At 41.6% G+C, this 23,352-nt stretch overlaps 2 protein-coding genes across 7 annotated transcripts in view; both read right to left on the reverse strand.

Moving 5' to 3' along the window:
* sash1b (SAM and SH3 domain containing 1b) overlaps nucleotides 1-2,686 on the reverse strand; it is a 91,730-nt gene extending 89,044 nt beyond the window's left edge. The window contains exon 1 of the mRNA XM_014197193.2: nucleotides 1,417-2,686. Within this exon, the coding sequence (XP_014052668.2) occupies nucleotides 1,417-1,950 (534 nt within the window). The 5' untranslated portion in view covers nucleotides 1,951-2,686. The remainder of the gene's footprint in view (nucleotides 1-1,416) is intronic.
* Nucleotides 2,687-5,069: 2,383 nt separating this feature from the next.
* stxbp5b (syntaxin binding protein 5b (tomosyn)) overlaps nucleotides 5,070-23,352 on the reverse strand; it is a 63,219-nt gene continuing 44,936 nt past the window's right edge. For 3 of the 6 annotated variants that reach the window (XM_045718230.1, XM_014197159.2, XM_014197129.2), the window contains 11 exons: nucleotides 16,600-16,665; nucleotides 16,360-16,422; nucleotides 16,195-16,242; nucleotides 15,209-15,259; nucleotides 14,741-14,860; nucleotides 13,217-13,456; nucleotides 10,766-11,123; nucleotides 8,798-8,963; nucleotides 8,580-8,691; nucleotides 8,116-8,336; nucleotides 5,070-7,817 (listed from right to left, as the gene is read on the reverse strand). In XM_045718230.1, coding sequence (XP_045574186.1) covers nucleotides 7,776-7,817; nucleotides 8,116-8,336; nucleotides 8,580-8,691; nucleotides 8,798-8,963; nucleotides 10,766-11,123; nucleotides 13,217-13,456; nucleotides 14,741-14,860; nucleotides 15,209-15,259; nucleotides 16,195-16,242; nucleotides 16,360-16,422; nucleotides 16,600-16,665 — 1,487 coding nt within the window. In that variant the 3' untranslated portion in view covers nucleotides 5,070-7,775. The remainder of the gene's footprint in view (nucleotides 7,818-8,115; nucleotides 8,337-8,579; nucleotides 8,692-8,797; nucleotides 8,964-10,765; nucleotides 11,124-13,216; nucleotides 13,457-14,740; nucleotides 14,861-15,208; nucleotides 15,260-16,194; nucleotides 16,243-16,359; nucleotides 16,423-16,599; nucleotides 16,666-23,352) is intronic. The other 3 variants (XM_014197150.2, XM_014197140.2, XM_014197167.2) reach the window with 3 other exon arrangements.

Raw genomic sequence — 23,352 nt, forward strand, 5'->3', positions numbered from 1 at the left:
AGAATGCTGCCCGAGACTGTAGTCTAAGCATGTCTTCTTAATCTGTTGTGACACAGCTCAGCTCCAATACGACTTTTTGGAGGAGAAGAGACATTTTGGACAGCCGTGCCTGGCTCACCGATCCAGGAAATCACACTCACTATTATATTTTTTTTGCAGTTTTACTTTAGTGCCTTATTGCAAACAGGATGCATGTTTTGAAATATTTTTATTCTGAACAGGCTTCCTTTTCCCTCTGTCAATTACATTATGATTGTGGAGCAACTACAATATTGATCCATCCACTGTTTTCTCCTATCACAGCCATTAAACTCAGTAACCGTTTTAAAGTCACCATTGGCCTCATGGTGAAATCCCTGAGCGGGATCCTTCCTCTCCGACAACCAAGTTAGGAAGGACTCCTGTATCTTTGTAGTGACTGGGTGTATTGATACACCATTCAAAGAGTAATTAATAACTTCACCATGCTCAAAAGGATATTCAATGTCTGCTATTTTATTTTTTTACCCATCTACCAATTGGTGCCCTTCTTTGCGAAGCATTGGAAAACCTCCCTGGTCTTTGTGGTTGTATCTGTTTGAAATTCACTGCTCGACTGAGGGACCTTACAGACAATTGTACGTGTGGGCTACAGAGAAGGTAGTCATTCATAAATCATGTTAAACACTATTATTGCACACAGCGTGAGTCCATGCTACTTATTATGTGGCTTGTTAAGCATTGTTACTCCTGAACTTATTTAGGCTTGATATAACAAAAGGGGTTGAATACTTATTGACTTAAGACATTTCAGTTTATCATTTGTAATTCATTTGTATACATTTCAAAAACAATTCCACTTCTACATTTTGGGTTATTGTGTGTAGGCCAGTGACCCCAAAAAAATCTACATGTATTCCATTTTAAATTCAGGCTGTAACAACAAAATGTGGAATAAGTCTGAAGGCATTGTATTTCTCTATGGAGGCAGACTCCTCCACAATGGAAGCCATTAGTTCTACCCACAGTAAAACACTGTTAGGTAACATTGACAGCTGCCAGAGTCTGAAGGATATGAGCTTATTACCCCAGCCATGGCAATAACGTTTTACCGTAGGACTTAAATGAAATGCACTCGGACAACGGAAGATTGCTTCAGCAGGTGTCGGGCCAGACCTATAGGACCAAAATCATTTCTGAGTAAATACATTTTCTAAATGTATGCATATTTAAGTCCTCTGACTGCCTGTCACAGACCTCAAAGAGGTCATCCTGACTGAAAGAATGAGCAGAATTGATGGTAGACAGCACCATCAAAGAAATTGGCCATACTATTCATCACAGCAAGCCCAGAGGGAAGAGTGTGTAATTGTATGTGACAGTCTCTGAACAAATCCTTATAGTAATCAACATCATGAATGACAAATAGGAGCCTACCTTATAGGTGTATGGCGGCTCATTGAGGTTGACTCCATCTTTCACAAGTTTGTCCCTGATCAAGACCTTCAGTTTGGGATTGGTCACCAGCTTTTTACAATCATCAGTTAAACTTAGATTGTGGTTTGTAGGACAAGATGATTGTTGGCGACATCTTTGGTGACCCCATTTTCCAACTTCCTCCTGATTGGATTCTGTCCATGACCTTGACCACTGGAAATCATTCTCGCAATCTGTGATGAGCGTGGTGCTGGTGCCTAACAAGGGGCTAAGGGGAGAGGGGTTCAAAGGCTCGAGGGTGAAGTAAAGACCGGGAGCCTTTTTCTTGTCCTCCTCTCTCAACTTCTTCACCGCGTTGAGTACTTTTTGTCGGTGGTGCTGCGCGTGTACCCCTATGGCGTCAAGATCGGGGTCCCCAATTTGTTTACAAACTTCTAGATCATCGTATCCATTGTCCACAAACGCCTCCAAGTATTGAGGCAGCTGAATAGTGTGTAGCCACTCGTAGACAAAGCTGGGGCCGGTGCGCATCATTTTGATATCCGATATGATAAGCAATATATGCCATGCATATGCTGTTAGAAATAGTATTATATCCAAAACGTAAACTTCAGGGGCGCGCGGTATCCTTGAGACGTTACATATGCCGCGGCAGCTATGTCATCGCCATCCGTTGTCCAACGTTCCAGGCTCATGCAAAGATGATTCCACTTATGAAAGGTCCAAGGAATCAAGGCAACTAGTGTTACAATAATGACCAAGACGTGTGCATTCACGATTCAGAATATAAACATTTTTGCCTAAATGTTTCATAAGCCTACATGTTGTGGAGGTTCCAAAAATCCAACCAAGCAGGTGCATGTGGTTACCAATCAATCCAAGCAGGCGAGAACGAGAAAGCGTGGCATGATATCCAAGCAAAACACAATAGGTTTCAAAAGACAAATAAAGGAATTGTGCAATAGGTGTAGGCCTACACAGGCTGAATTTCAGTCGGTTTCCATTCCTCAACCTTATGTTCGTTTCGTTGCAGCAGTTTCCAAAGGCAGTCGCGATATAGTTCAACTTTAGGAGGATCCGAGACCGTAACCTAAATGTGAGATAAAAAGGTTTTCATTTATCACTGCTTCTTATCAAAAGATACCAATACATTTGTTGTAGCACATGGTTCAATGCATCCTCTCTCTCCCGATTGAACTTTCTCTTCCGTCTAGTATGCTTTCGAATCCAAAGTTCCATTCAATCAAAACGTATTCGCTTTGCGCCTGCCTGTGTTGTTTTATGACCAGTGAGAATGATCTGTACTCTAGCGGCCCCTGTCCGACACACCGTAGTTGACTGATTGAAAATAAGTCAATCATAGCCTAGCAGTATTGTATGCAATTTGGGATCAGTTAGACAAAATTAAGGCAATAATTGCCGAGTGAAGTGAATCAGTAGGCTACAAATGTATATATATATATATATATATATATATTTTAATGAGTTGTACCACGCCTGATTTATGATTCCTGTCAAGAGACGTTTTATCTTCCCTTAAAACACAGAACTTTTAATGAGCATATGGGTGCAGGCATTCGCTCCAGCCCTGCTCTGATGACACACTTGATTGAAACCATCAACTTATAATTTGTTTTGATTTACTTGACCCAACAGTTATACCCTTCATGTTATTTAACATTTGATTCCAACTTGCATAAATATTTGGCATTTATTTTCAATCAGTTAACAGCCACAAAGACAACTTGAGACAAATGGGTTCGTAGGATTTGTTTTCCAATTACACAATAATACACTACATGGCCAAAAGTGTGTGGCTCATCAAACATCTCATTCCAAAATAATGGGCATTAATATGGAGTTGATTCCCCCTTTGCTGCTATAACTACCTCTACTCTTCTAGGAAGACTCTCCACTCTATGTTGAAACTTTGCTGGGGGACTTGCTTCCATTCAGCCACAAGAGCATTAATGAGGTCGGGCAATGCTTTTGGGCGAATAGGCCTGGATTGCAGTCGGCGTTCCAAGTCCTCCCAAAGGTTTTCGATGGGGTTAAGGTCAGGGCTCTGTGCAGGCAAGTCAAGTTCTTCCACACAGATCTCAACAAACCATTTCTATATGGACCTTGCTTTGTGCACGGGGATATTGTCATGTTGAAACAGTAAAGGGCCTTCCTCAAACTGTTGCCACATAGTTGGAAGCACAGAATCGTCTAGAATGTAATTGTATACTGTAGAGTTAAGATTCCCCTTCACTGGAACTAAGGGGCCTAGCCCGAACCATGATAAACAGCCCCAGACCATTAATCCTCCTTCTCCAAACTTTACAGTTGGCACTATGCATTGGGGCAGGTAGCGTTCTCCTGGCATCTGCCAAACCCAGATTCATCCGTCGGACTGCCAGATGTTGGAAGCGTGATTCATAACTCCAGAGAAAGTGTTTCCACTGCTCCAGACTCCAATGGCGGTGAGCTTTACACCGCTCCAGCCGACACTTGGCATTGTGCATGGTGATCTTAAGCTCGTGTGCGGCTGCTTGGCCATGGAAACACATTTCATGAAGCTCTTGACGAACAGTTCTTGTGCTGATGTTTCTTCCGGAGGCAGTTTGGAACTTGGTAGTGAGTGTTGCAACCGAGGACAGATGATTTTTACGAGCTTCCGCATTCGGTGGTCCCATTCTGTGAGCTTGTGTGGTCTACCACTTTGCGTCTGAGCCGTTGTTGCTCGTAGACGTTTCCACTTCACAATAACAGTACTTACAGTTGAGCAAGGCATCTCTAGCAGTGCAGAAATTTGACAAACTGACTTGTTGGATAGGTGCCATCCTATGACGGTGCCACGTTGAAAGTCACGGAGCTCTTCAGTACGGGCCATTCTACTGCCAATGTTTGTCTATGGAGATTGCATGTCTCGGTGGCTGAAATTTGAAGGGGTGTCCACATACTTTTGGCCACGTATCTACATAGCTAGATACTTCCTATATTGTTTGTGGCAGCAGATGAATTCAGACTCAGACATCAATCCATGTGAAATTGCAGCTTTATAAAACTGTACAATAAATTGTAACTACACAGCTATTTTATCCCATACGAGTATGGCGGTTGGTTGGTTGAGAAACCTTTTGGCCTCTCCTGGTTGCAGTTTGTGTACAGTATTGTTTCAGTTGCAATAGATCTGCTAGGTAAGAATAGGGAGTATGGGGAACACAGGAAAACCAAATCATGGCTCTCATCAAATAAATATGGTTATTTCTATCTGGAATCTTTGGGACATCCCTACCCTAAACCCTACCATTTTAAAATGTTAACTTCAATAGGGTAGGGATGTCCCAAGGATCACAGATAAAGGAGCAAATAAATAGTCTTTCACACTCCAGAGGAAAAACAAACATTGATAACGAGAAACTTCATGAATTTGTGGTCAATCAAGATAGGTTGCAATAGACCGTATGGAATACATGGTTCTTTCAAGTCTGTAAACATGAAAAGTTCATGCATCCTCCTAAGTGCAAGAGAACAACAAGGACCTCAAATATGTTGTGACCTGACTGAATGGCTTCTAGTGGATTTAAATATACTGAGAACCCATCCAGAGAAATCACCCTCAGACAATCTTCCACAAACTGGATCTAGCGGATTCTGAGATGCACACATTTAATAGATCACCAGAAATGTTTATTTTCATGTTTGAATATTGGGCAATATGTACAACCATTGTTTTGGAGAAAAATGTGGCGTCTTAAAATGCACCATTCTATTCTTCTTAAATTATATTAAAAGTATTAATATGGAATATATTGAAATTAAAATAATATTTTTTCAAATATATAAATCCATTTGAACATCATTAACTGGCAATGAAAACAAATCTGAAAGTGAAGCAAGGCTGTATATTACTGGGAAATGACACAGTTAACGTTTCCATCATGTTTTGGTCCCTCAGAGAAATAAACAAGAAAAAATATAAACAAAAACAAACAAGTGGTTCAAGGTACGAAACAGTGCAAAACCACACAACAGCTCTTTACAATACATGTAGCTCAGTAGTACGAGAAATAACACATCCGGTCAAATGAAAATCTACTTTTCCTGGGTCTTCTGCACACCAGGTACATGATGTAATGTGACAAGTTACAAGGTTCGGGAGTGACAAGCGAGGAGAAGCTGTTCCACCATTTTCCAAACAGTATGGTCTATAGAGTCGTCACATCCAGACAGACTGTTGGAGTTTGGACAAACAAGACAACAGTGTATAATTAAGCAACTCTTTGGTGTCAGAAAATAAAATGGCTGCTGACCTGTCTCCACCTGTGTCCCAAATGGCACCCTTTTCCCTATGTAGTACACTACTTTTGAATAGGGTGCCATTTGGGACAGACCCCCCGAACCAACACCATCAGATGTGTCTCCAGTTGTCTTGTCGCACTACTCATTTATTTACAGCTTTTGGCTGGGGTGAAAACAATCTGTAGTCTCTTATTTGGAAAATCATTTGGGAAATCAAGAACATAAGAGAAACACATCTACCTCAACTCAAATGAGAGCATCTCCTTGCACGGGGCAAAAAAAAAACAAATCCAGCTGAAAAACACCATTAAGGAAAAAAAAAAATGTGCCCATACACATATCTGAATATATGTACGTTCACAAACACACACAGATATACACATACATAGGTAGAGGCTAGCATATACGCGTCATGATAAGCAAACACACACACACAGATATACACATACATAGGTAGAGGCTAGCATATACGCGTCATGATAAGCAAAGGCGGAAGAGAGTCGTCTAAGATAGCGGTTGATTCAGAGAATAATGACCAATGAATGTTTTACCGCACATCAAGTGGCACCTGGTCACTTCTTCTACTGACGCTACGAATACAAAAAGACAGATGGCTTATGTCTGTATCCTTGTGATGGAACAGACATGCTTTCTTTTCTAAACATTAAAAACTATTTCAAATGATAAGCCACAGAGAGTAATCCAACCTGTATACAGTACTGCAATATTACCACATTGTTTAGTATGTTGAGGAAGAGTTGTAGGCCTTTAGGTTTCCCTTAGGTACAGACTTAGGATCAGCTAGAATCCCCTCCCCTAACCATTAGTGAGGAAAATGCTAAACTGACCCAAGATCAGCATCTAGGGGCAACTTCACCCTATTCCGTTGTACATTACTCTCAACTCTAGCTCTCAGCCAATCAAGAGCCCAGAACAAAAATACAAAGCTGGCACTGACATTCTATGGCCATACCTCTATTAGTACGATAGAACTATATACCGTATCAGCTGCAAAGTGTTTTCAACATACTAATCCATCACCTTTTGGTCATATTAATGTAGACTTCATTTTGTCTAGTGGGTTCGGTAAGAGCCTGTAATATTTTCACTCAGAACACACAGCAGCTGATAACTTACTCTCCATGATAACCAGTTCAACTTTTACCTTTCAGTAAACAAACATGGGAACAGGCCCTTGACTTCCTGCTTCAAAACAAACCTGATAGGAAAACTAACCGTGATAATAACGTATAACCAGGCCAACTGTAAGTAGGAGAAAAGTTATATTGGTGGTGTGATAAGAACACATGGTAAATAAACTGGTCAATAAACTCGTGGTTAATTAAGTGCTTGGATGGACTCCTGAAAAACAAAAACGGTCTCAAATAAAGACGACAAATAAAGACTTGCATGAAAGACAACACAAATCTGTAGAAAAAAAGGAAGGACTTGAGACGAAACACAGGGGGGTGAATCAATCGCTGATTCATCCTTTCATAACCATTGCTATAGATATTGAGACTTCAAGAGCAGAAAGCTGGCTCCACTGACTGTGGTTTCCATGGAGCTTCCTCCACACACAGGAGACTCCCCTTAGAGGTGCCATTGCGATTGGTTGACACTGAAGAGCAGACATCACCTCACCTGGACACTGCACAGGTAAATCACAGGCAACCTAACGGTGCTCATTTTGAGTAGAATTGTCTTACCTCATGGACAACAAAGCAGCTGAGAACATGACTGATAAAACACAGGAGAAGCCCCCATACATTTAGTCTCCGCTCTTCTGGTGTGTTAAGGAAATAATCTCTTTCAGATGACATAGAAAGAAACATCCAGAATAAACTTTCCTCCTCTGTTCCTTCTAAGTCTGTTAGTCTACTCCTCCTCATTGGTAACCAGGTGACTGAGGTAATGCAGAGTGTTTTATTGTGCTGCTAGGAGGAAAGCATCAGTCTGTTAGATAACTCTTCCTCCTGCAGAGAGATGAAGAAGAGGAGGAGGAGCTGCATCTCCTGTAGATGAAATGGTGCGAGCAGACAACTGAGGCCCACTGTCTCCTCTCGCTGCAATCAGAGCTGATACCACTTCTTATCTTTGTACTTCAGCATCATCTGAGAGAGAAAAAGAAGGAAGAGGATGAGAGTACGAGACTCATAAAATAAAAAAGGTAAAATATATATATTGACAACACTGTCACAGAAGGCAGGCTTCTCATCAAACCTGGGTTCAGGTAGTATTCATTTTTCTTTCAAATACTTTAGCTGAGCTTCATTGTTTCTCGAAAGTGAAAACCCTGTCCATCGTGCACTCCAGGCAGAATCAATCAAGCGCTCAAAGTATTTGAAAGAGAACAAATACTAGTTGACACCAGGTTTGCAGCTCACAGATGACCAGGTGGATATTCCCTACATCATGAGCGTGTTTAGAGAAGGAGTCAGCGCTGGCCATCATGGCTGCGGTTCTGTCCTCCAGCTCGCCCAGTTTCTGTCCCCTCTCATCCAGGGCTATCCGGGCACGGGCCAGGTCCCCCACCACTCCCGAGGCTGCCCCCTTCATGCCCTCCATGCCCTGGGGCCCAGGAATGTGCTGCGCCAGGCTACGAGACGCCTTACCAGCCGCCGTCTCACCAACTGTCGAGGAGAAAAGGAGAGAAAACAGTGTGCCAACAAAACAGGCTTCATCATTGCAATGCCATTAGCTCTATGTCCAATAAGAATCTGCCATTAATAAACACATGCCAAACATATTGTATGGGATAATCTATGTCCAAATCAATCCGATGTGCCCTCAAAATGCTCTAGAATGTCAGTCACAGTTAAATGAGAAGCCAGTTTTATATTGACGGTGAGGTGTACTGTGGGGATGATACTCACACAGGTCTTCTCTATCCAGGGACTGAGCTCCTCCCCCAAACAGGCCCTTGAAGAAACCTCTGTTAGGAGCCTCAGGTGTCTCTATCGGTGTAAACAACTCTCCCAACATTTCCTAGAGAAGATGCCGATGTAACAGTACGTGTCAAAGAGAACAGCAGTATTTAATCATACCCACAGACACAAAACGTGATAGCTCTCCGTCAATCACACACACGTACCTGTAGATTGTCGCAGGTCTCCTGGCTGTATGTGATTCTCTGTATCTCGGTGGGGGAGGTGAGGTACATGGCCTGGCCCAGGTTGGAGAAGCAGAAGGTCCGGGCTATCCTCATGTCTGTCAGGGGAAGGTAGTTCACATCCAGGAGTGGTCTGAGACTGGGTAGACTGGAAGGGAGAGAAGGAGCGAGAAAGACAGGGAGAGAGGCAAAGATTGAGCAAGAGACACAAACAGTATGAATGCACTGAAGTAGGCATTGTAGTATACAACATCTGCCACAATCAGCCATAGACAGCAGAGGTCTGTGTTACAGTAAGAGTACCTCAGAGTACATACAGTGGGGGGAAAAAGTATTTGATCCCCTGCTGATTTTGTACGTTTGCCCACTTACAAAGAAATTATCAGTCTATAATTTTAATAGTAGGTTTATTTCAACAGCGAGAGACAGAATAACAAAAAAATCCAGAAAAACGCATGTCAAAAATGTTATAAAATGATTTGCATTTTAATGAGGGAAATAAGTATTTGACCCCTCTGCAAAACATGACTTAGTACTTGGTGGCAAAACCCTTGTTAGCAATCACAGAGGTCAGACATTTCTTGTAGTTGGCCACCAGGTTTGCACACATCTCAGGAGGGATTTTGTCCCACTCCTCTTTGCAGATCTTCTCCAAGTCATTAAGGTTTCGAGGCTGACGTTTGGCAACTTGAACCTTCAGCTCCCTCCACAGATTTTCTATGGGATTAAGGTCTGGAGACTGGCTAGGCCACTCCAGGACCTTAATGTGCTTCTTCTTGAGCCACTCCTTTGTTGCCTTGGCCGTGTGTTTTGGGTCATTGTCATGCTGGAATACCCATCCACGACCCATTTTCAATGCCCTGACTGAGGGAAGGAGGTTCTCACCCAAGATTTGACGGTACATGGCCCCATCCATCGTCCCTTTGATGCGGTGAAGTTGTCCTGTCCCCTTAGCAGAAAAACACCCCCAAAGCATAATGTTTCCACCTCCATGTTTGACGGTGGAGATAGTGTTCTTGGGGTCATAGGCAGCATTCCTCCTCCTCTAAACACGGCGAGTTGAGTTGATGTCAAAGAGCTCCATTTTGGTCTCATCTGACCACAACACTTTCCCCCAATTGTCCTCTGAATAATTCAGATGTTCATTGGCAAACTTCAGACGGGCATGTATATGTATTCTTGAGCAGGGGGGACCTTGCGGGCGCTGCAGGATTTCAGTCCTTTACGGCGTAGTGTGTTACCAATTGTTTTCTTGGTGACTATGGTCCCAGCTGCCTTGAGATCATTGACAAGATCCTCCCGTGTAGTTCTGGGCTGATTCCTCACCGTTCTCATGATCATTGCAACTCCACGAGGTGAGATCTTGCATGGAGCCCCAGGCCGAGGGAGATTGACAGTTCTTTTGTGTTTCTTCCATTTGCGAATAATCGCACCAAATGTTGTCACCTTCTCACCAAGCTGCTTGGCGATGGTCTGCTAGCCCATTTCAGCCTTGTGTAGGTCTACAATCTTGTCCCTGACATCCTTGGAGAGCCCTTTGGTCTTGGCCATGGTGGAGAGTTTGGAATCTGATCGATTGATTGCTTCTGTGGACAGGTGTCTTTTTTACAGGTAACAAGCTGCGGTTAGGAGCACTCCCTTTAAGAGTGTGCTCCTAATCTCAGCTCGTTACCTGTATAAAAGACACCTGGGATCCAGAAATCTTTCTGATTGAGAGGGGGTCAGATACTTATTTCCCTCATTAGAATGCAAATGAATTTATAACATTTCTGACATGCGTTTTTCTGGATATTTTTGTTGTTATTCTGTCTCTCACTGTTGAAATAAACCTACCATTAAAATTATAGACTGATCCTTTCTTTGTCAGTGGGCAAACGTACAAAATCAGCAGGGGATCAAATACTTTTTTCCCCCACTGTACAGTACTACAGACTGGGCCTTTAAGAGTACCTCAAAGCCATGATGTGTCCATTAGCACAGAAGCAGGCGAGGCAGAGTCCAGCAGTCATCTGCACCACGTTAGCTCTCAGCACAAAGGAGCCCTCTGTGATGTTGTGTTTGAAGAAGCAGGACTGGGAGGGTAGGCCCACCACCTTGGCCTGTTTCTCTGAACACACCACAGCATACTGGCTGTCCTGACCCTCCTGGGTGGGGGGTGGAGAGGCCGGCCTGCGCCTCCTCGCCTTCTCCTTCTCCTCGTCCGGAGGGTTGGGCTCCGACCACGGCTCGTAGGAAGGGGGGAGGACCGCCCCGAGGAAGTCAAGGAAAGCCATGGTCAGGATACCTCCTTTAAGTCTGACCAGAGTACCTGGGATACAGAGACAAGTCATGTATTTCCATTCATGATGCATTACAAGCACATTTATAATGCTTTATGAGCTATGCTGCACCATAGTCTGATCAGAGTACCTGGAAAATAGAGACAGGTTAGACCTCTGAGGAAGTTTCTCACTCCCTCCTTCTCTAATGCAAACAAACAAATGCAAAAAAATAACATGAGTATATTACAGTGCATTCGGAAAGTACGGTATTCAGATCCCTTGACTTATTACACATTGTTACGTTACAGCCTTATTCTAAAATGTATTACATTTTTCTCCGCTCAATCTACACACAATACCCCATAATGACAAAGCAAAAACAGGTTTTTATAAATTCATAAAATAAAAAAAAACGTAAAAATACATTAAAATAAGTATTCAGACCCTTTACTCAGTACTTTGTTGAAGCACCTTTGGGAGCGATTACAGCCTCGAGTCTTCTTGGGTGTGACGCTACAAGCTTGGCACATCTGTATTTGGGGAGTTTCTCCCATTCTTCCCTGCAGATCCTCTCAAGCTCTGTCAGGTTGGATGGGGAGCGTCGCTGCACAGCTATTTTCAGGTCTCTCCAGAGATGTTCGATTGGGTTCAAGTCCGGGCTCTGGCTGGGCCGCTCAAGGACATTCAGAGACTTGTCCTGAAGCCACTCCTGCGTTGTCTTGGCTGTGTGCTTAAGGGTCGTTGTCCTGTTGGAAGGTGAACCAGTCTGAGATCCTGAACGCTCTGGAGCAGGTTTTTATCAAGGATCTCTCTGCACTTTGCGCCGTTCATCTTTCCCTCGATCCTGACTAGTCTCCCAGTCCCTGCCACTGAAAAACATCCCCACAGCATGATGCTGCCACCAACATTCTTCACCATAGGGATGGTGCCATGTTTCCTCCAGACATGATGCTTGGCATTCAGGCCAAAGACTTCATTCTTGTTTCTCATGGTCAGAGTCCTTTAGGTGCCTTTTGTGAAACTCCAAGTGGGCTGTCATGTGTTTTTTACTGAGGAGTGGCTTCCGCCTGGCCACTCTACCATAAAGGCCTGATTGGTGGGGTGCTGCATCTCCACAGAGGAACTCTGGAGCTCTGTCAGAGTGACCATTGGGTTCTTGGTCACCTTCCTGACCAAAGCCCTTCTCCCTCGATTGCTCAGTTTGGCCTGGCGGCCAGCTCTAGGAAGAGTCTTGGTGATTCCAAACTTCTTCCATTTAAGAATGACGGTGGCCACTGTGTTCTTGGGGACCTTCAATGCTGCAGACATTTTTTGGTACCCTTCCCCAGATCTGTAACTCGACACTATCCTGTCTCGGAGCTCTACAAACAATTCCTTCGTCTTCATGGCTTGGGTTTTGCTCTGACATGCACTGTCAACTGTGGGATCTTATATAGACAGGTGTGTGCCCTTCCAAATCATGTCCAATCAATTGAATTTACCACAGGTGGAATCCAATCAAAGTTGTAGAAACATCTCAAGGATGATCAATGGAAACAGGATGCACATGAGCTCAGTTTCTAGTCTCATAGCAAGGAGTATGAATATTTATGTAAATAAGGTATGTTTTTATTTTTAATACATTTGCAAACATTTCTAAAAACCTTTTTTCACTTTGTCATTATGGGTATTGTGTGTAGACTGATGAGGAAAATGTTTTATTTAATCCATTTTAGAATAAGGCCGTAATGTAACAAAATGTGGAAGAAGGGGTCTGAATACTTTCCGAATGCACTGTATATATTTGTGCTAATATATAGTTTGGTGACAATCTGCAGTAACCTTATGCACCACTAGTTGTCCCCAAACCACAGTATGGGAACCACTGCTTTAATGCAAAGAAAGATTTGTGGCCGCAAGCTATTCCTTCCGGTTACATCCAGATTCCGCCACCACAATGAGGGTGGTGGTAATGCTTCTGCCACAGACATGGTTCAGTGAACCGGCTCGTGTGACTAATTAAACTTCTCTGAGACCTAAAAAGTTGGACTGGCTCCCTGAGTAGCACTCATTGTCTTGTCATTAAAACTTAACAATGCTTGCCCTATGGGCCACGGTCAAAAGTAGTGCACTACATGGAATAGAGTGCAAACACACTGACCACAAGATGATACTCTGACAGGTTGCTGAAGCCTCAGGTCCCCTGTGGGTGGCAGGCTTAGGGCCAGGACCAGAACAGTGCCCTGGGTAGTGCCCACCCACAGGCTGGGACTGCCACCGCTGTCGGTCTTCCTGGGGAAACTCTCACTGAAGTGGAAGGAGGAGATGGCCTCGCGGGACTCCCGCTCTATACTGGTCACACTGGAGCTCCTCGAGCGGCTGAACAAACTGTCCTTGGCATCTGGATGGTGGCCCACAGAGGACAAATAGAGAGAGGGGACGTGAGGGATAATATGAAAGTGGTTACTTTGATTTAGTAGGAATAGGAAAAGGAAACTAGGAGTGGTTATTAACCCAGGGACACAGAGGTACATCCAAGCTAGAGAGAATGAGAAAAAAACATCACATTTCTTCACAATGCACATGAAACACACACCCAACTAGAGTAGCAGAAAATAAAGGCAATTCCAGAGAAACCACATGGCCTTTCATCATTGAGAGATTACTGGAGATTTTGTTAATTGTGTTTTCCAAAACGACAAATATGTTAAAAACATTGACAAATAAGTTCAGTGCCTAATTCACCTACAGTAACACACTGGCAATTTGCCCAAAGAAAGTCTATTCTCAATGTGAAACGTCCCAAAAAAACCTACCTTATGCAGTACCACACTTGAGGAGACAAGAGGGGGGATTACTTTACTACAATATGAGTGGCAGTTTGAATAGCATGGGAAAAACATAGATGACTCATCTTTGTGTCTGTAGCATGATGGTGCCTGTGAGAGCAGGGGCAGCCCCATTGAGGCCATCTCCATTTTGAAGTAGTCCATTTTCTTCTACTACTTCTAGGAGTTGGTAAACAAACTGGCTGTCTGGCTGAAAGGTTGCATATTGTGCCACCTGGAGTGTGTTGTTTAAAACAGATATGAAGCCAAGGTTTGGTGATTTACTGCCACGTGCTGGTTATAGAATGTTTGCTCACGAGTATAACGGCTCATCCCTTCTGGTGACCTGGATGGAATTATGTGATTCTTCCTTAACCCATAGGAAGTCTCACCTAGTTGACTGCTTCAAAATGGTGAAAGCCCTCAATGGCAATGTCCATGCAAAAACAGGTTATTTCCAAGTCGTGATCACTATCCATCTCTGTGTCAAACACATTGCTGCATTCAACAAATGTGTTTCAGAGAAGTAAACAAGAAAAGAAGGATTTTCAACACAATGCGGATAGTAACTGAAGAACGTCCTCAAAAACAAAACAAGGGAATCAACAAGTCAGTCAGTGAGAGAGTTAGTGTTAAAGTTCAAAGTTCAGAACCAGCTAACAGTAGGCCTTAGCAGAAGTGGTGGGGGTTAGTACCAGTACCAGTTATCCCACTGCAGCCCAAGTCAATGGCACCCTATTCCCTATACAGTGCACTAAGTTTGACCTGAGCCCTATGTGGGCCCTGGTCAAAAGTAGTGCACTATATAGGGAATAGGGTGCCATTTCAGACACAGACCACATGCCTGGTCCACTCACTGAGGTAAGGGACTGAGAGAGTCCTTTGTTGGGAGAGAGACTTCCTGGGATCCTTGCCCTCCTTCACACAACAAAAGCGCTTCTTATACGGGAGAGAGCGCTGGCGTCGCACCCTCTTCTCTGCTCACAGAGAGGACGAGGGCAAACAGAGAGTACGTGTCTCAGTTTACCAGATTAAAAGATAACAGCATTTGAATTTTGCACATTAGTGTCTTTCTTACAGGTTAGGCTAAGCTTAGCCGGTTGGAACCAGCCTGATCGTGCGATAGCTGCGTTTACCATTACAACAGAATAGTGTGCTATCAGGCTGGTTCCACCAGGCTAGGGCTACACTCTCACAAAACAACATTTATGAACATTGAAAATGTAAGGAACGTTTGGGGTACTTAAGAAGTGGGAATGGAACAGCACCTGAAAAGTAGAAGGACTACTAGGGAATGTAAACAACACAAAGTTATAAGGGCTTACCCAGGTCTGTCTTTTGCTCTGTAGGCGAGCAAATTTTCCTTGACATCTTGGCTGCAAGAAAAAAAAAAAGTATAAATAAAATAAAACATACCCTCTTTACAAATGAATAAAACATTTTGAACTGGCCATATAAAATTACGCTTGTTTTGATCACTCTCAGCAAATTTGTCATCCGTCATTCATTGGCAAAAAGCATGAGAGGAGAATGTAGAATTAGCATTGATCCTCGGAGGCAGCTGGTTATTTAGTGCATCATGCCGAACAGCCAGGCTACGAGGAGAAGTACCCTCTCTCACACAGTCAATGCCAGCCTAGCATTATTACACACACACAGCCTGTAACGTCAAAAAAAGCAAGAGGTACACAAGAAAAAGAGATGGAATTCTGGTTATTGTTACAATGGAAGACTGGAAAGGAGAGAGAGGAAAAATCATTCAAGGGAATAATCAAGTACCAAGGTTCTGTAATATAAATATTTATATATTTTTGTCAAACCAAAACTTCCATTATTCTATTGATGAACATTCCCAATACCTCAAATTAGTTTGAAATTGGTAAAAGATTAATAGTCAGAATTACTATACGTTTAAACGCTTTTAGATTTGAGTGATTTTGTAAAACGTTTTTGTGATCTTTAGTTCACATTATATTCTCTTTAGAGAGAACATGTGCTACAATGATTTCACTCTGGTGCAAAAAGCATAGTAAATTTCATCTGAGAGAGAAATGTGGAGGCCCGTCTATCTGTCATGTATTTGACAAAGTGCAGCGGATCACTTCGATAGACCATCAGCCACCTTGTGATTGACAACAACAACCCACAGATTGAGTGCATGTATCTTCTCCATCATCATCATCATCAGCATCATTAGCATCATCATCAGCATCATTAGCACGTTGGATTAAGGCACAGCCTTGGTTAGAAGCCCAGTGAAGTCGGTAAGAGAGAAAGCAGTAGAGTTTATAACACAGGGATCATACACTACCAAAGTCATTGGCAACCGTCTTGGAAAACCGCCTGCTTTTGGACTTCACTGCAAATGTGTTTTAAAAAGACAAAGGCAAATGTAAAATTGCATTGCCGATGGCCAGAACATATGGGAAGAATGAAGCTGAGTAGATGTTGTTGATTCATCAATGTAATACAGTACCCTTCTGTATGAACCTTTGCTGTTTTTGTTCATCGTCTGAATTGGTGGGTGACGTAGAGCCTACTGTATACGGCAACAACAACACTTCAGTGGACATCAACCCTTTTAACACTCCTTTACTGAGTCGATACCCAAAAGCAGCTCGTAAATAGATATATCAAACATGTGTAATTTGTACTTCTTCAAGAAAAAAGGTAGATTGCGTTTTGTATTATACAGTAATGGAGAATGACATTTTACCTGACGTTGGGGATTTGTTGCTTTTCTCTTCTAAAGCGTTGTTTCCATTGTTGTTATCACTGAGAGCTGTGGAGAACAGACATGTCTTAGACCAACAGAGCTGTGGAGAACAGACATGTCTTAGACCAACAGAGCTGTGGAGAACAGACATGTCTTAGACCAACAGAGCTGTGGAGAACTGACATGTCTTAGACCAACAGAGCTGTGGAGAACAGACATGTCTTAGACCAACAGAGCTGTGGAGAACAGACATGTCTTAGACCAACAGAGCTGTGGAGAACATACATGTCTTAGACCAACGTGTTGTTATCACTGAGCTGTGGAGAACAGACATGTCTTAGACCAACAGAGCTGTGGAGAACAGACATGTCTTAGACCAACGTGTTCTCTACATTGAAGACTGCTGCTGACCATCAACTAGCTTCAAAGTGAGCTTAAAATGTTCATAGTTTGGAAAAATCTGAAGCAAGTAACTATGGTATGAGCTAGAGGTCGACCGATTAACCGGAATGGCCGATTGATTAGGGCCGATTTCACGTTTTTATAACAATCGGTAATCAGCATTTTTGGACACCGATTTGCCGATTAAAAAAATAAATAAAAATGTACACCTTTATTTAACTAGGCAAGTCAGAGTAAGAACACATTCTTATGTTCAATGACGGCCTAGGGACGGGGGTTAACTGCCTTGTTCAGGGGCAAAACAACAGATTTTTACATTGTCACCTCGGGGATTCGTTTTTGCAACCTTCCGGTTACTAGTCCAACGCTCTAACCACCTGCCTTACATTGCACTCCACGAAGAGCCTGCATGGCAGGCTGACTACCTGTTCCGCGAGGGCAGCAAGAAGCCAAGGTAAGTTGCTAGCTAGCATTAAACTTATCTTATAAAAAAAAAAAAAAATCAATCTTAACCTGTTGGGGGTAGGGGGCAGTATTTGCACGGCCAGATAAAAAAACGTACCCGTTATTACTACTGCCCAGAAACTAGAATATGCATATAATTATTGGCTTTGGATGGAAAACACCCTAAAGTTTCTAAAACTGTTTGAATGGTGTCTGTGAGTATAACAGAACTCATATGGCAGGCAAAAACCTGAGAAAATTCCTTACAGGAAGTGACCTGTCTGACAAGTTCTTGTTCTTCTTGGCTCTGTTTATTGAAAACTGAGGATCTTTGCTGTAACGTGACACTTCCTACGGCTCCCATAGGCTCTCAGAAGGCGGGAAAAAGCTGAATGATGTAATTCCAGCCACTGGCTGAAAAACATTAGCGCTTTTGGTAAGTGCTCTATCAGAGGACAATGGGACGGAGGCGCGTGCACGAGGCGACCCCATGTTTTTATTTTCTCTCTCTTTGAACCTAAACACGCTTTCCCGGTCGGAATATTATCGCTTTTTTACGAGAAAAATGGCATAAAAATTGATTTTAAACAGCGGTTGACATGCTTCGAAGTACGGTAATGGAATATTTAGAATTTTTTTGTCACAAAATGCGTTGTGCGCGTCACCCTTCTTTACCATTCGGATAGTGTCTTGAACGCACGAACAAAACAGAGGATATTTGAACATAACTATGGATTATTTTGAACCAAACCAACATTTGTTATTGAAGTAGAAGTCCTGGGAGTGCATTCTGATGAAGAACAGCAAAGGTAATAACATTTTTCTTATAGTAAATCTGACTTTGGTCAGGGCTAAACTTGGTGGGTGTCTAAATAGCTAGCCCTGTGATGCCGGGCTATCTACTTAGAATATTGCAAAATGTGCTTTCACCGAAAAGCTATTTTAAAATCGGACATAGCGAGTGCATAGAGGAGTTCTGTATCTATAATTCTTAAAATAATTGTTATGCTTTTTGTGAACGTTTATCATTAGTAAATTCACCGGAAGTTTGCGGGGGGTATGCTAGTTCTGAACGTCACATGCTAATGTAAAAAGCTGGTTTTTGATATAAATATGAACGTGATTGAACAAAACATGCATGTATTGTATAACATAATGTCCTAGGGTTGTCATCTGATGAAGATCATCAAAGGTTAGTGCTGCATTTAGCTGTGGTTTGGGTTTATGTGACATTATATGCTAGCTTGAAAAATGGGTGTCTGATTATTTCTGGCTGGGTACTCTGCTGACATAATCTAATGTTTTTCTTTCGTTGTAAAGCCTTTTTGAAATCGGACAGTGTGGTTAGATTAACGAGAGTCTTGTCTTTAAAATGGTGTAAAATAGTCATATGTTTGAGAAATTGAAGTAATAGCATTTCTAAGGTATTTGAATAACGCGCCACAGGATTCCACTGGCTGTTACGTAAGTGGGACGATTTCGTCTCGCCGACCCTAGAGAGGTTAACATAATCACTAGTTAAACTAGTAATATCATCAACCATGTGTAGTTATCTAATGTGTCCTGCATTGCATATAATCGATGCGGTGCCTGTTAATTTCTCATCGAATCACAGCCTACTTCGACAAACGGGTGATGATTTAACAAGCACATTTGTGAAAAAAGCACTGTCGTTGCACCAATGTACCTAACCATAAACATCAATGCCTTTCTTTAAAATCAATACACAAGTATATATTTTTAAACCTGCATATTTAGTTAATATTGCTTGCTAACATGAATTTCTTATAACTAGGGAAGTGACGTTGTGTCACTTCTCTTGTGTTCCATGCAAGCAGTCAGGGTATATACAGCAGTTTGGGCCGCTTGGCTCATTGCGAACCGTGTGAAGTCCATTTATTCCTAACAAAGGCCGTAATTAATTTGCCAGAATTGTACATAATTATGACATAATATTGAGCAATGTAACAGGAATATTTAGACTTAGGGATGCCACCCGTTAGATAAAATACGGAACGGTTCCGTATTTCACTGAAATAATAAACGTTTCATTTTCGAAATGATCGTTTCCGGATTCGACCATATTAATGACTAAAGGCTCGTATTTCTGTGTGTTATTATGTTATAATTAAGTCTATGATTTGATATTTGATAGAGCAGTCTGAGCGATGGTAGGCAGCAGCAGCAGGCTCGTAAGCATTCATTCAAACAGCACCTTCGTGCGTTTGCCAGCAGCTCTTCGCAATTCTTCAAGCATTGCGCTGTTTATGACTTCAACCCCCGAGATTAGGCTGGTGTAACCGATGTGAAATGGCTAGCTAGTTAGCGGGGTGCGCGCTAATAGCATTTCAAACGTCACTCGCTCTGAGACTTGGGAGTGGTTGCTCCCCTTGCTCTGCATCGGTAACGCTGCTTCGAGGGTGGCTGTTGTCGATGAGTTCCTGGTTCGAGCCCAAGTAGGAGCGAGGAGAGGGACGGAAGCTATACTGTTACACTGGCAATACTAAAGTGCCTATAAGAACATCCAATAGTCAAAGGTATATGAAATACAAATCGTATAGAGAGAAATAGTCCTATAATTCCTATAATAACTAGAACCTAAAACTTCTTACCTGGGAATATTGAAAACTAATGTTAAAAGGAACCAACAGCTTTCATATGTTCTCATGTTCTGGGCAAGGAACTTAAACGTTAACTTTTTAACATGTCACATATTGCACTTTTACTTTCTTCTCCAACACTTTGTTTTTGCATTATTTAAACCAAATTGAACAGGTTTCATTATTTATTTGAGGCTAAATTGATAGTATTTATGTATTATATTAAGTAAAAATAAGTGTTCATTCAGTATTGTTGTAATTGTCATTATTACAAATAAAGAAAAAATTTTAAAAAAATAATAATTTACTTAATAATAATAATAATAATAATAAAAAACGGACGATTATTCGGTATCGGCTTTTTTTGGTCCTCCAATAATCGGTATCGGCATTGAAAAATCAGAATCGGTCGACCTCTGTATGAGCAGCTTTTAACTGAGCTGATAGATATTAACAAAGACTAAGGCTGTCAGTAATTGCAATATCTTCCCCATTCCTCCATGTGACTATCATTTGAAAATCATATTCCATGTCCAGTTAAGCTACTTATTCATACACTTTTAAATAAGCGTCAACTAAAATAAGTTGTCTGAGTGCATGAAAACAAATGGTGATTGATACAGATTGAAGAGAAAGAGAGAGATGGAAAAAAATGTAGAAGACAACCGAGTATGATAAACATGAGATGACTTACGGGTGTTAGAAGAACGATAAGTCTGTTTCACAGACTTATAAAAGATAGAAAGGCGGGCCATGCAAGACGTCACAGGCAGAATGTCTTTGTCTTTACAAGGCAAGACAAGGAGAGAGCAACAGAGAGAGAGAGAGAGAGCAACAGAGAGAGAGAGAGAGAGCAACAGAGAGAGAGAGAGAGCAACAGAGAGAGAGAGAGAGCAACAGAGAGAGAGAGAGAGCAACAGAGAGAGAGAGAGCAACAGAGAGAGAGAGAGCAACAGAGAGAGAGAGAGCAACAGAGAGAGAGAGAGCAACAGAGAGAGAGAGAGCAACAGAGAGAGAGAGAGAGCAACAGTAAAGGTAAGACAAAACATTGATTAAAAAAATCATAAGAATAGAAAAAATCCAAGGAACTCAGAGGCTAGCATCTGGGTCGTTCCACCAATTTGGTGCCTTTTGATAAGTGTAACTTGGTCCCAAAAAACATTTGATTTCACCCAAATCTCTTTTTTTTATCATAAAGAGTACATGTTCAATTTCCTAAAAAACATGTTTTCCTATCAAGAGGTTAAATAAATAAAATATACTATAGTAAGTGCCTATTAAGTGCCAAATAAAAAGTAACAGGGTTGACGATTTCATCTTAAATCAGCCATAAATCCCCTTTTTGACAGGGGGAATTGAAGCTTGTGTGCAACAGAAAGCGGCAATTGAATGAAAGCTTCCCCAGCAAAATGTAAATTGTTAAAACATGTCTAGCCTGTCTATCTATGGGTAACAGGGTTGACGCGTTATGCTCGACCTGCTCAGTTTTCCATCACAAAAGAGAACATGGCCAACAATAGTAGAACCAGCTCACCTGCTTTTACACTGTGATTTAGCCATTAGATGTTCACTGTTTCTTTTGAAGAAAATATTTAACAAGGAATATTTTCACCATATTAAAACGAGAGTTCACCTCACGTAACAGGGTTGATCTCAAAATGAGGGAATTAATGAATCACTAATTACACTAAATAAATAATCTTAAGAAATGAATTTGTCAAAGCAACAAAATAACTAGGGCTTTACAACGATGATAAAACTTGGGAGACATTTGGGGGTTAAGTGGGTTAAAATCTTCCTAGAAGTCAGAGGGTGCACGGCGGGACATGTCAAAACGCAGAATTTTGAAGATTTATTGAATTCTCGATGTGGTCTATATTGAAGGGCACTTCATTACATATAACAGGCTTTTAAAATGCAATATCAGTGCACAATGTCTACTTAAAATATCAAAAGGGACGCACAAAGGCACTCTTTTCGTGGAATGACCCATCTGCATTCCCTAATTAAATTGACTGTTTTCAAACAATGGCACTGTTTATAGATTTGTAAATGGTATTTTTCTATAAATCCAATCAAGATGTTTGAATAGATTTGTGCATGAAACTGAAAGTTACATTTGACTGTAGTCAATAAATGTGTAATACAGAGTATTGAATCCAGTGCTGAACCTCTGAAGCCGAACTGAGCAGAAGATGAATGAACGTATATAGAAGAGCACGAGTGGAAGGAGGACAGAGACGGACAGAGAGAGGGGAGGCAGAGGGAAGAGAGAGAAAGCAAGAGAGCAAGAGAACATGAGTGGGGGAATGACAGGACTAGGGTTGCAAAGAGAGGGTATATTACTGGGAACTTTATAAATTCACCAGTAAACTACAATACCAGAATTTTGGTATCTTAAAATGTTGGTATCACAAGACATCTAGTGGCCCTTTTGGATCCTTCAGATTTTTACAATGGTCTGTAATTATCTCTGACCTTCTGTGCGGCCTTATCACATGTAAATAGAGATAATTTATTTTAAATAATGATATTTACATAGGGATATTCTTTTTTAGGATATATCGTTTTGACAATATAGCAATATAGTTTTAGCGCTAGTAACTGCACCAAAACTCCAGTATTTTTCTTTCATAGCTTATTCATCTTCTTTTTAAATAGGAAGCCAAGTTGTTTTCAGCACTTTTATTTCCACGACTGATCACTAGTTTTCTCATGGTGTGGAATAGAGATGGTGCGTCTTTTGTTGACCAATAAGAAGGCTGCACCATTAAATGCAATTGTGTGTGTGCCCAATAAAACATTTTGGGGAAAAAGTATTGTGAAACATTATCATTACACTATTATTGTAGATATTTTAAAGACATTTTCTGAAATTACAATGGAAAGATATTACATATAGTACCTTTAACATTGTATTGCATTGCAAGCTTTAAACTTATTCCACAGATCCCTTGGCCAAAATTTGTTGAATCTGTTGTTGTTAGTAATAAAAATAAAAAATAAATGTAAAAATATTATTATTATTTTATTTTTTTTAATCTGTCCGCGGACCCCCTGCAGTACCTCCACGGCACAGACAGATCCCACTCATAATGAGCATGCTTCTCTGAGTTTCTACTGAGCCACTGAACAGATGGACAGTCCACCTGTGATGAGAGAGAGATGCTACTGGAGGGGGTGGAGCACTTGGCTGCCAAGAGTGTGAGGCCTGCACCTCTAGCCAGCTCAGTGACTGGCTTTAAGAGTCACAGACAGGCCCAAAAGTATTTGAACAGTGACATGTTTTGTTGTTTTGATTCTGTAC

Source organism: Salmo salar, chromosome ssa01 (assembly GCF_905237065.1).
Source record: "Salmo salar chromosome ssa01, Ssal_v3.1, whole genome shotgun sequence".
In the NCBI taxonomy this organism is placed as follows: Eukaryota; Metazoa; Chordata; class Actinopteri; order Salmoniformes; family Salmonidae; genus Salmo; species Salmo salar.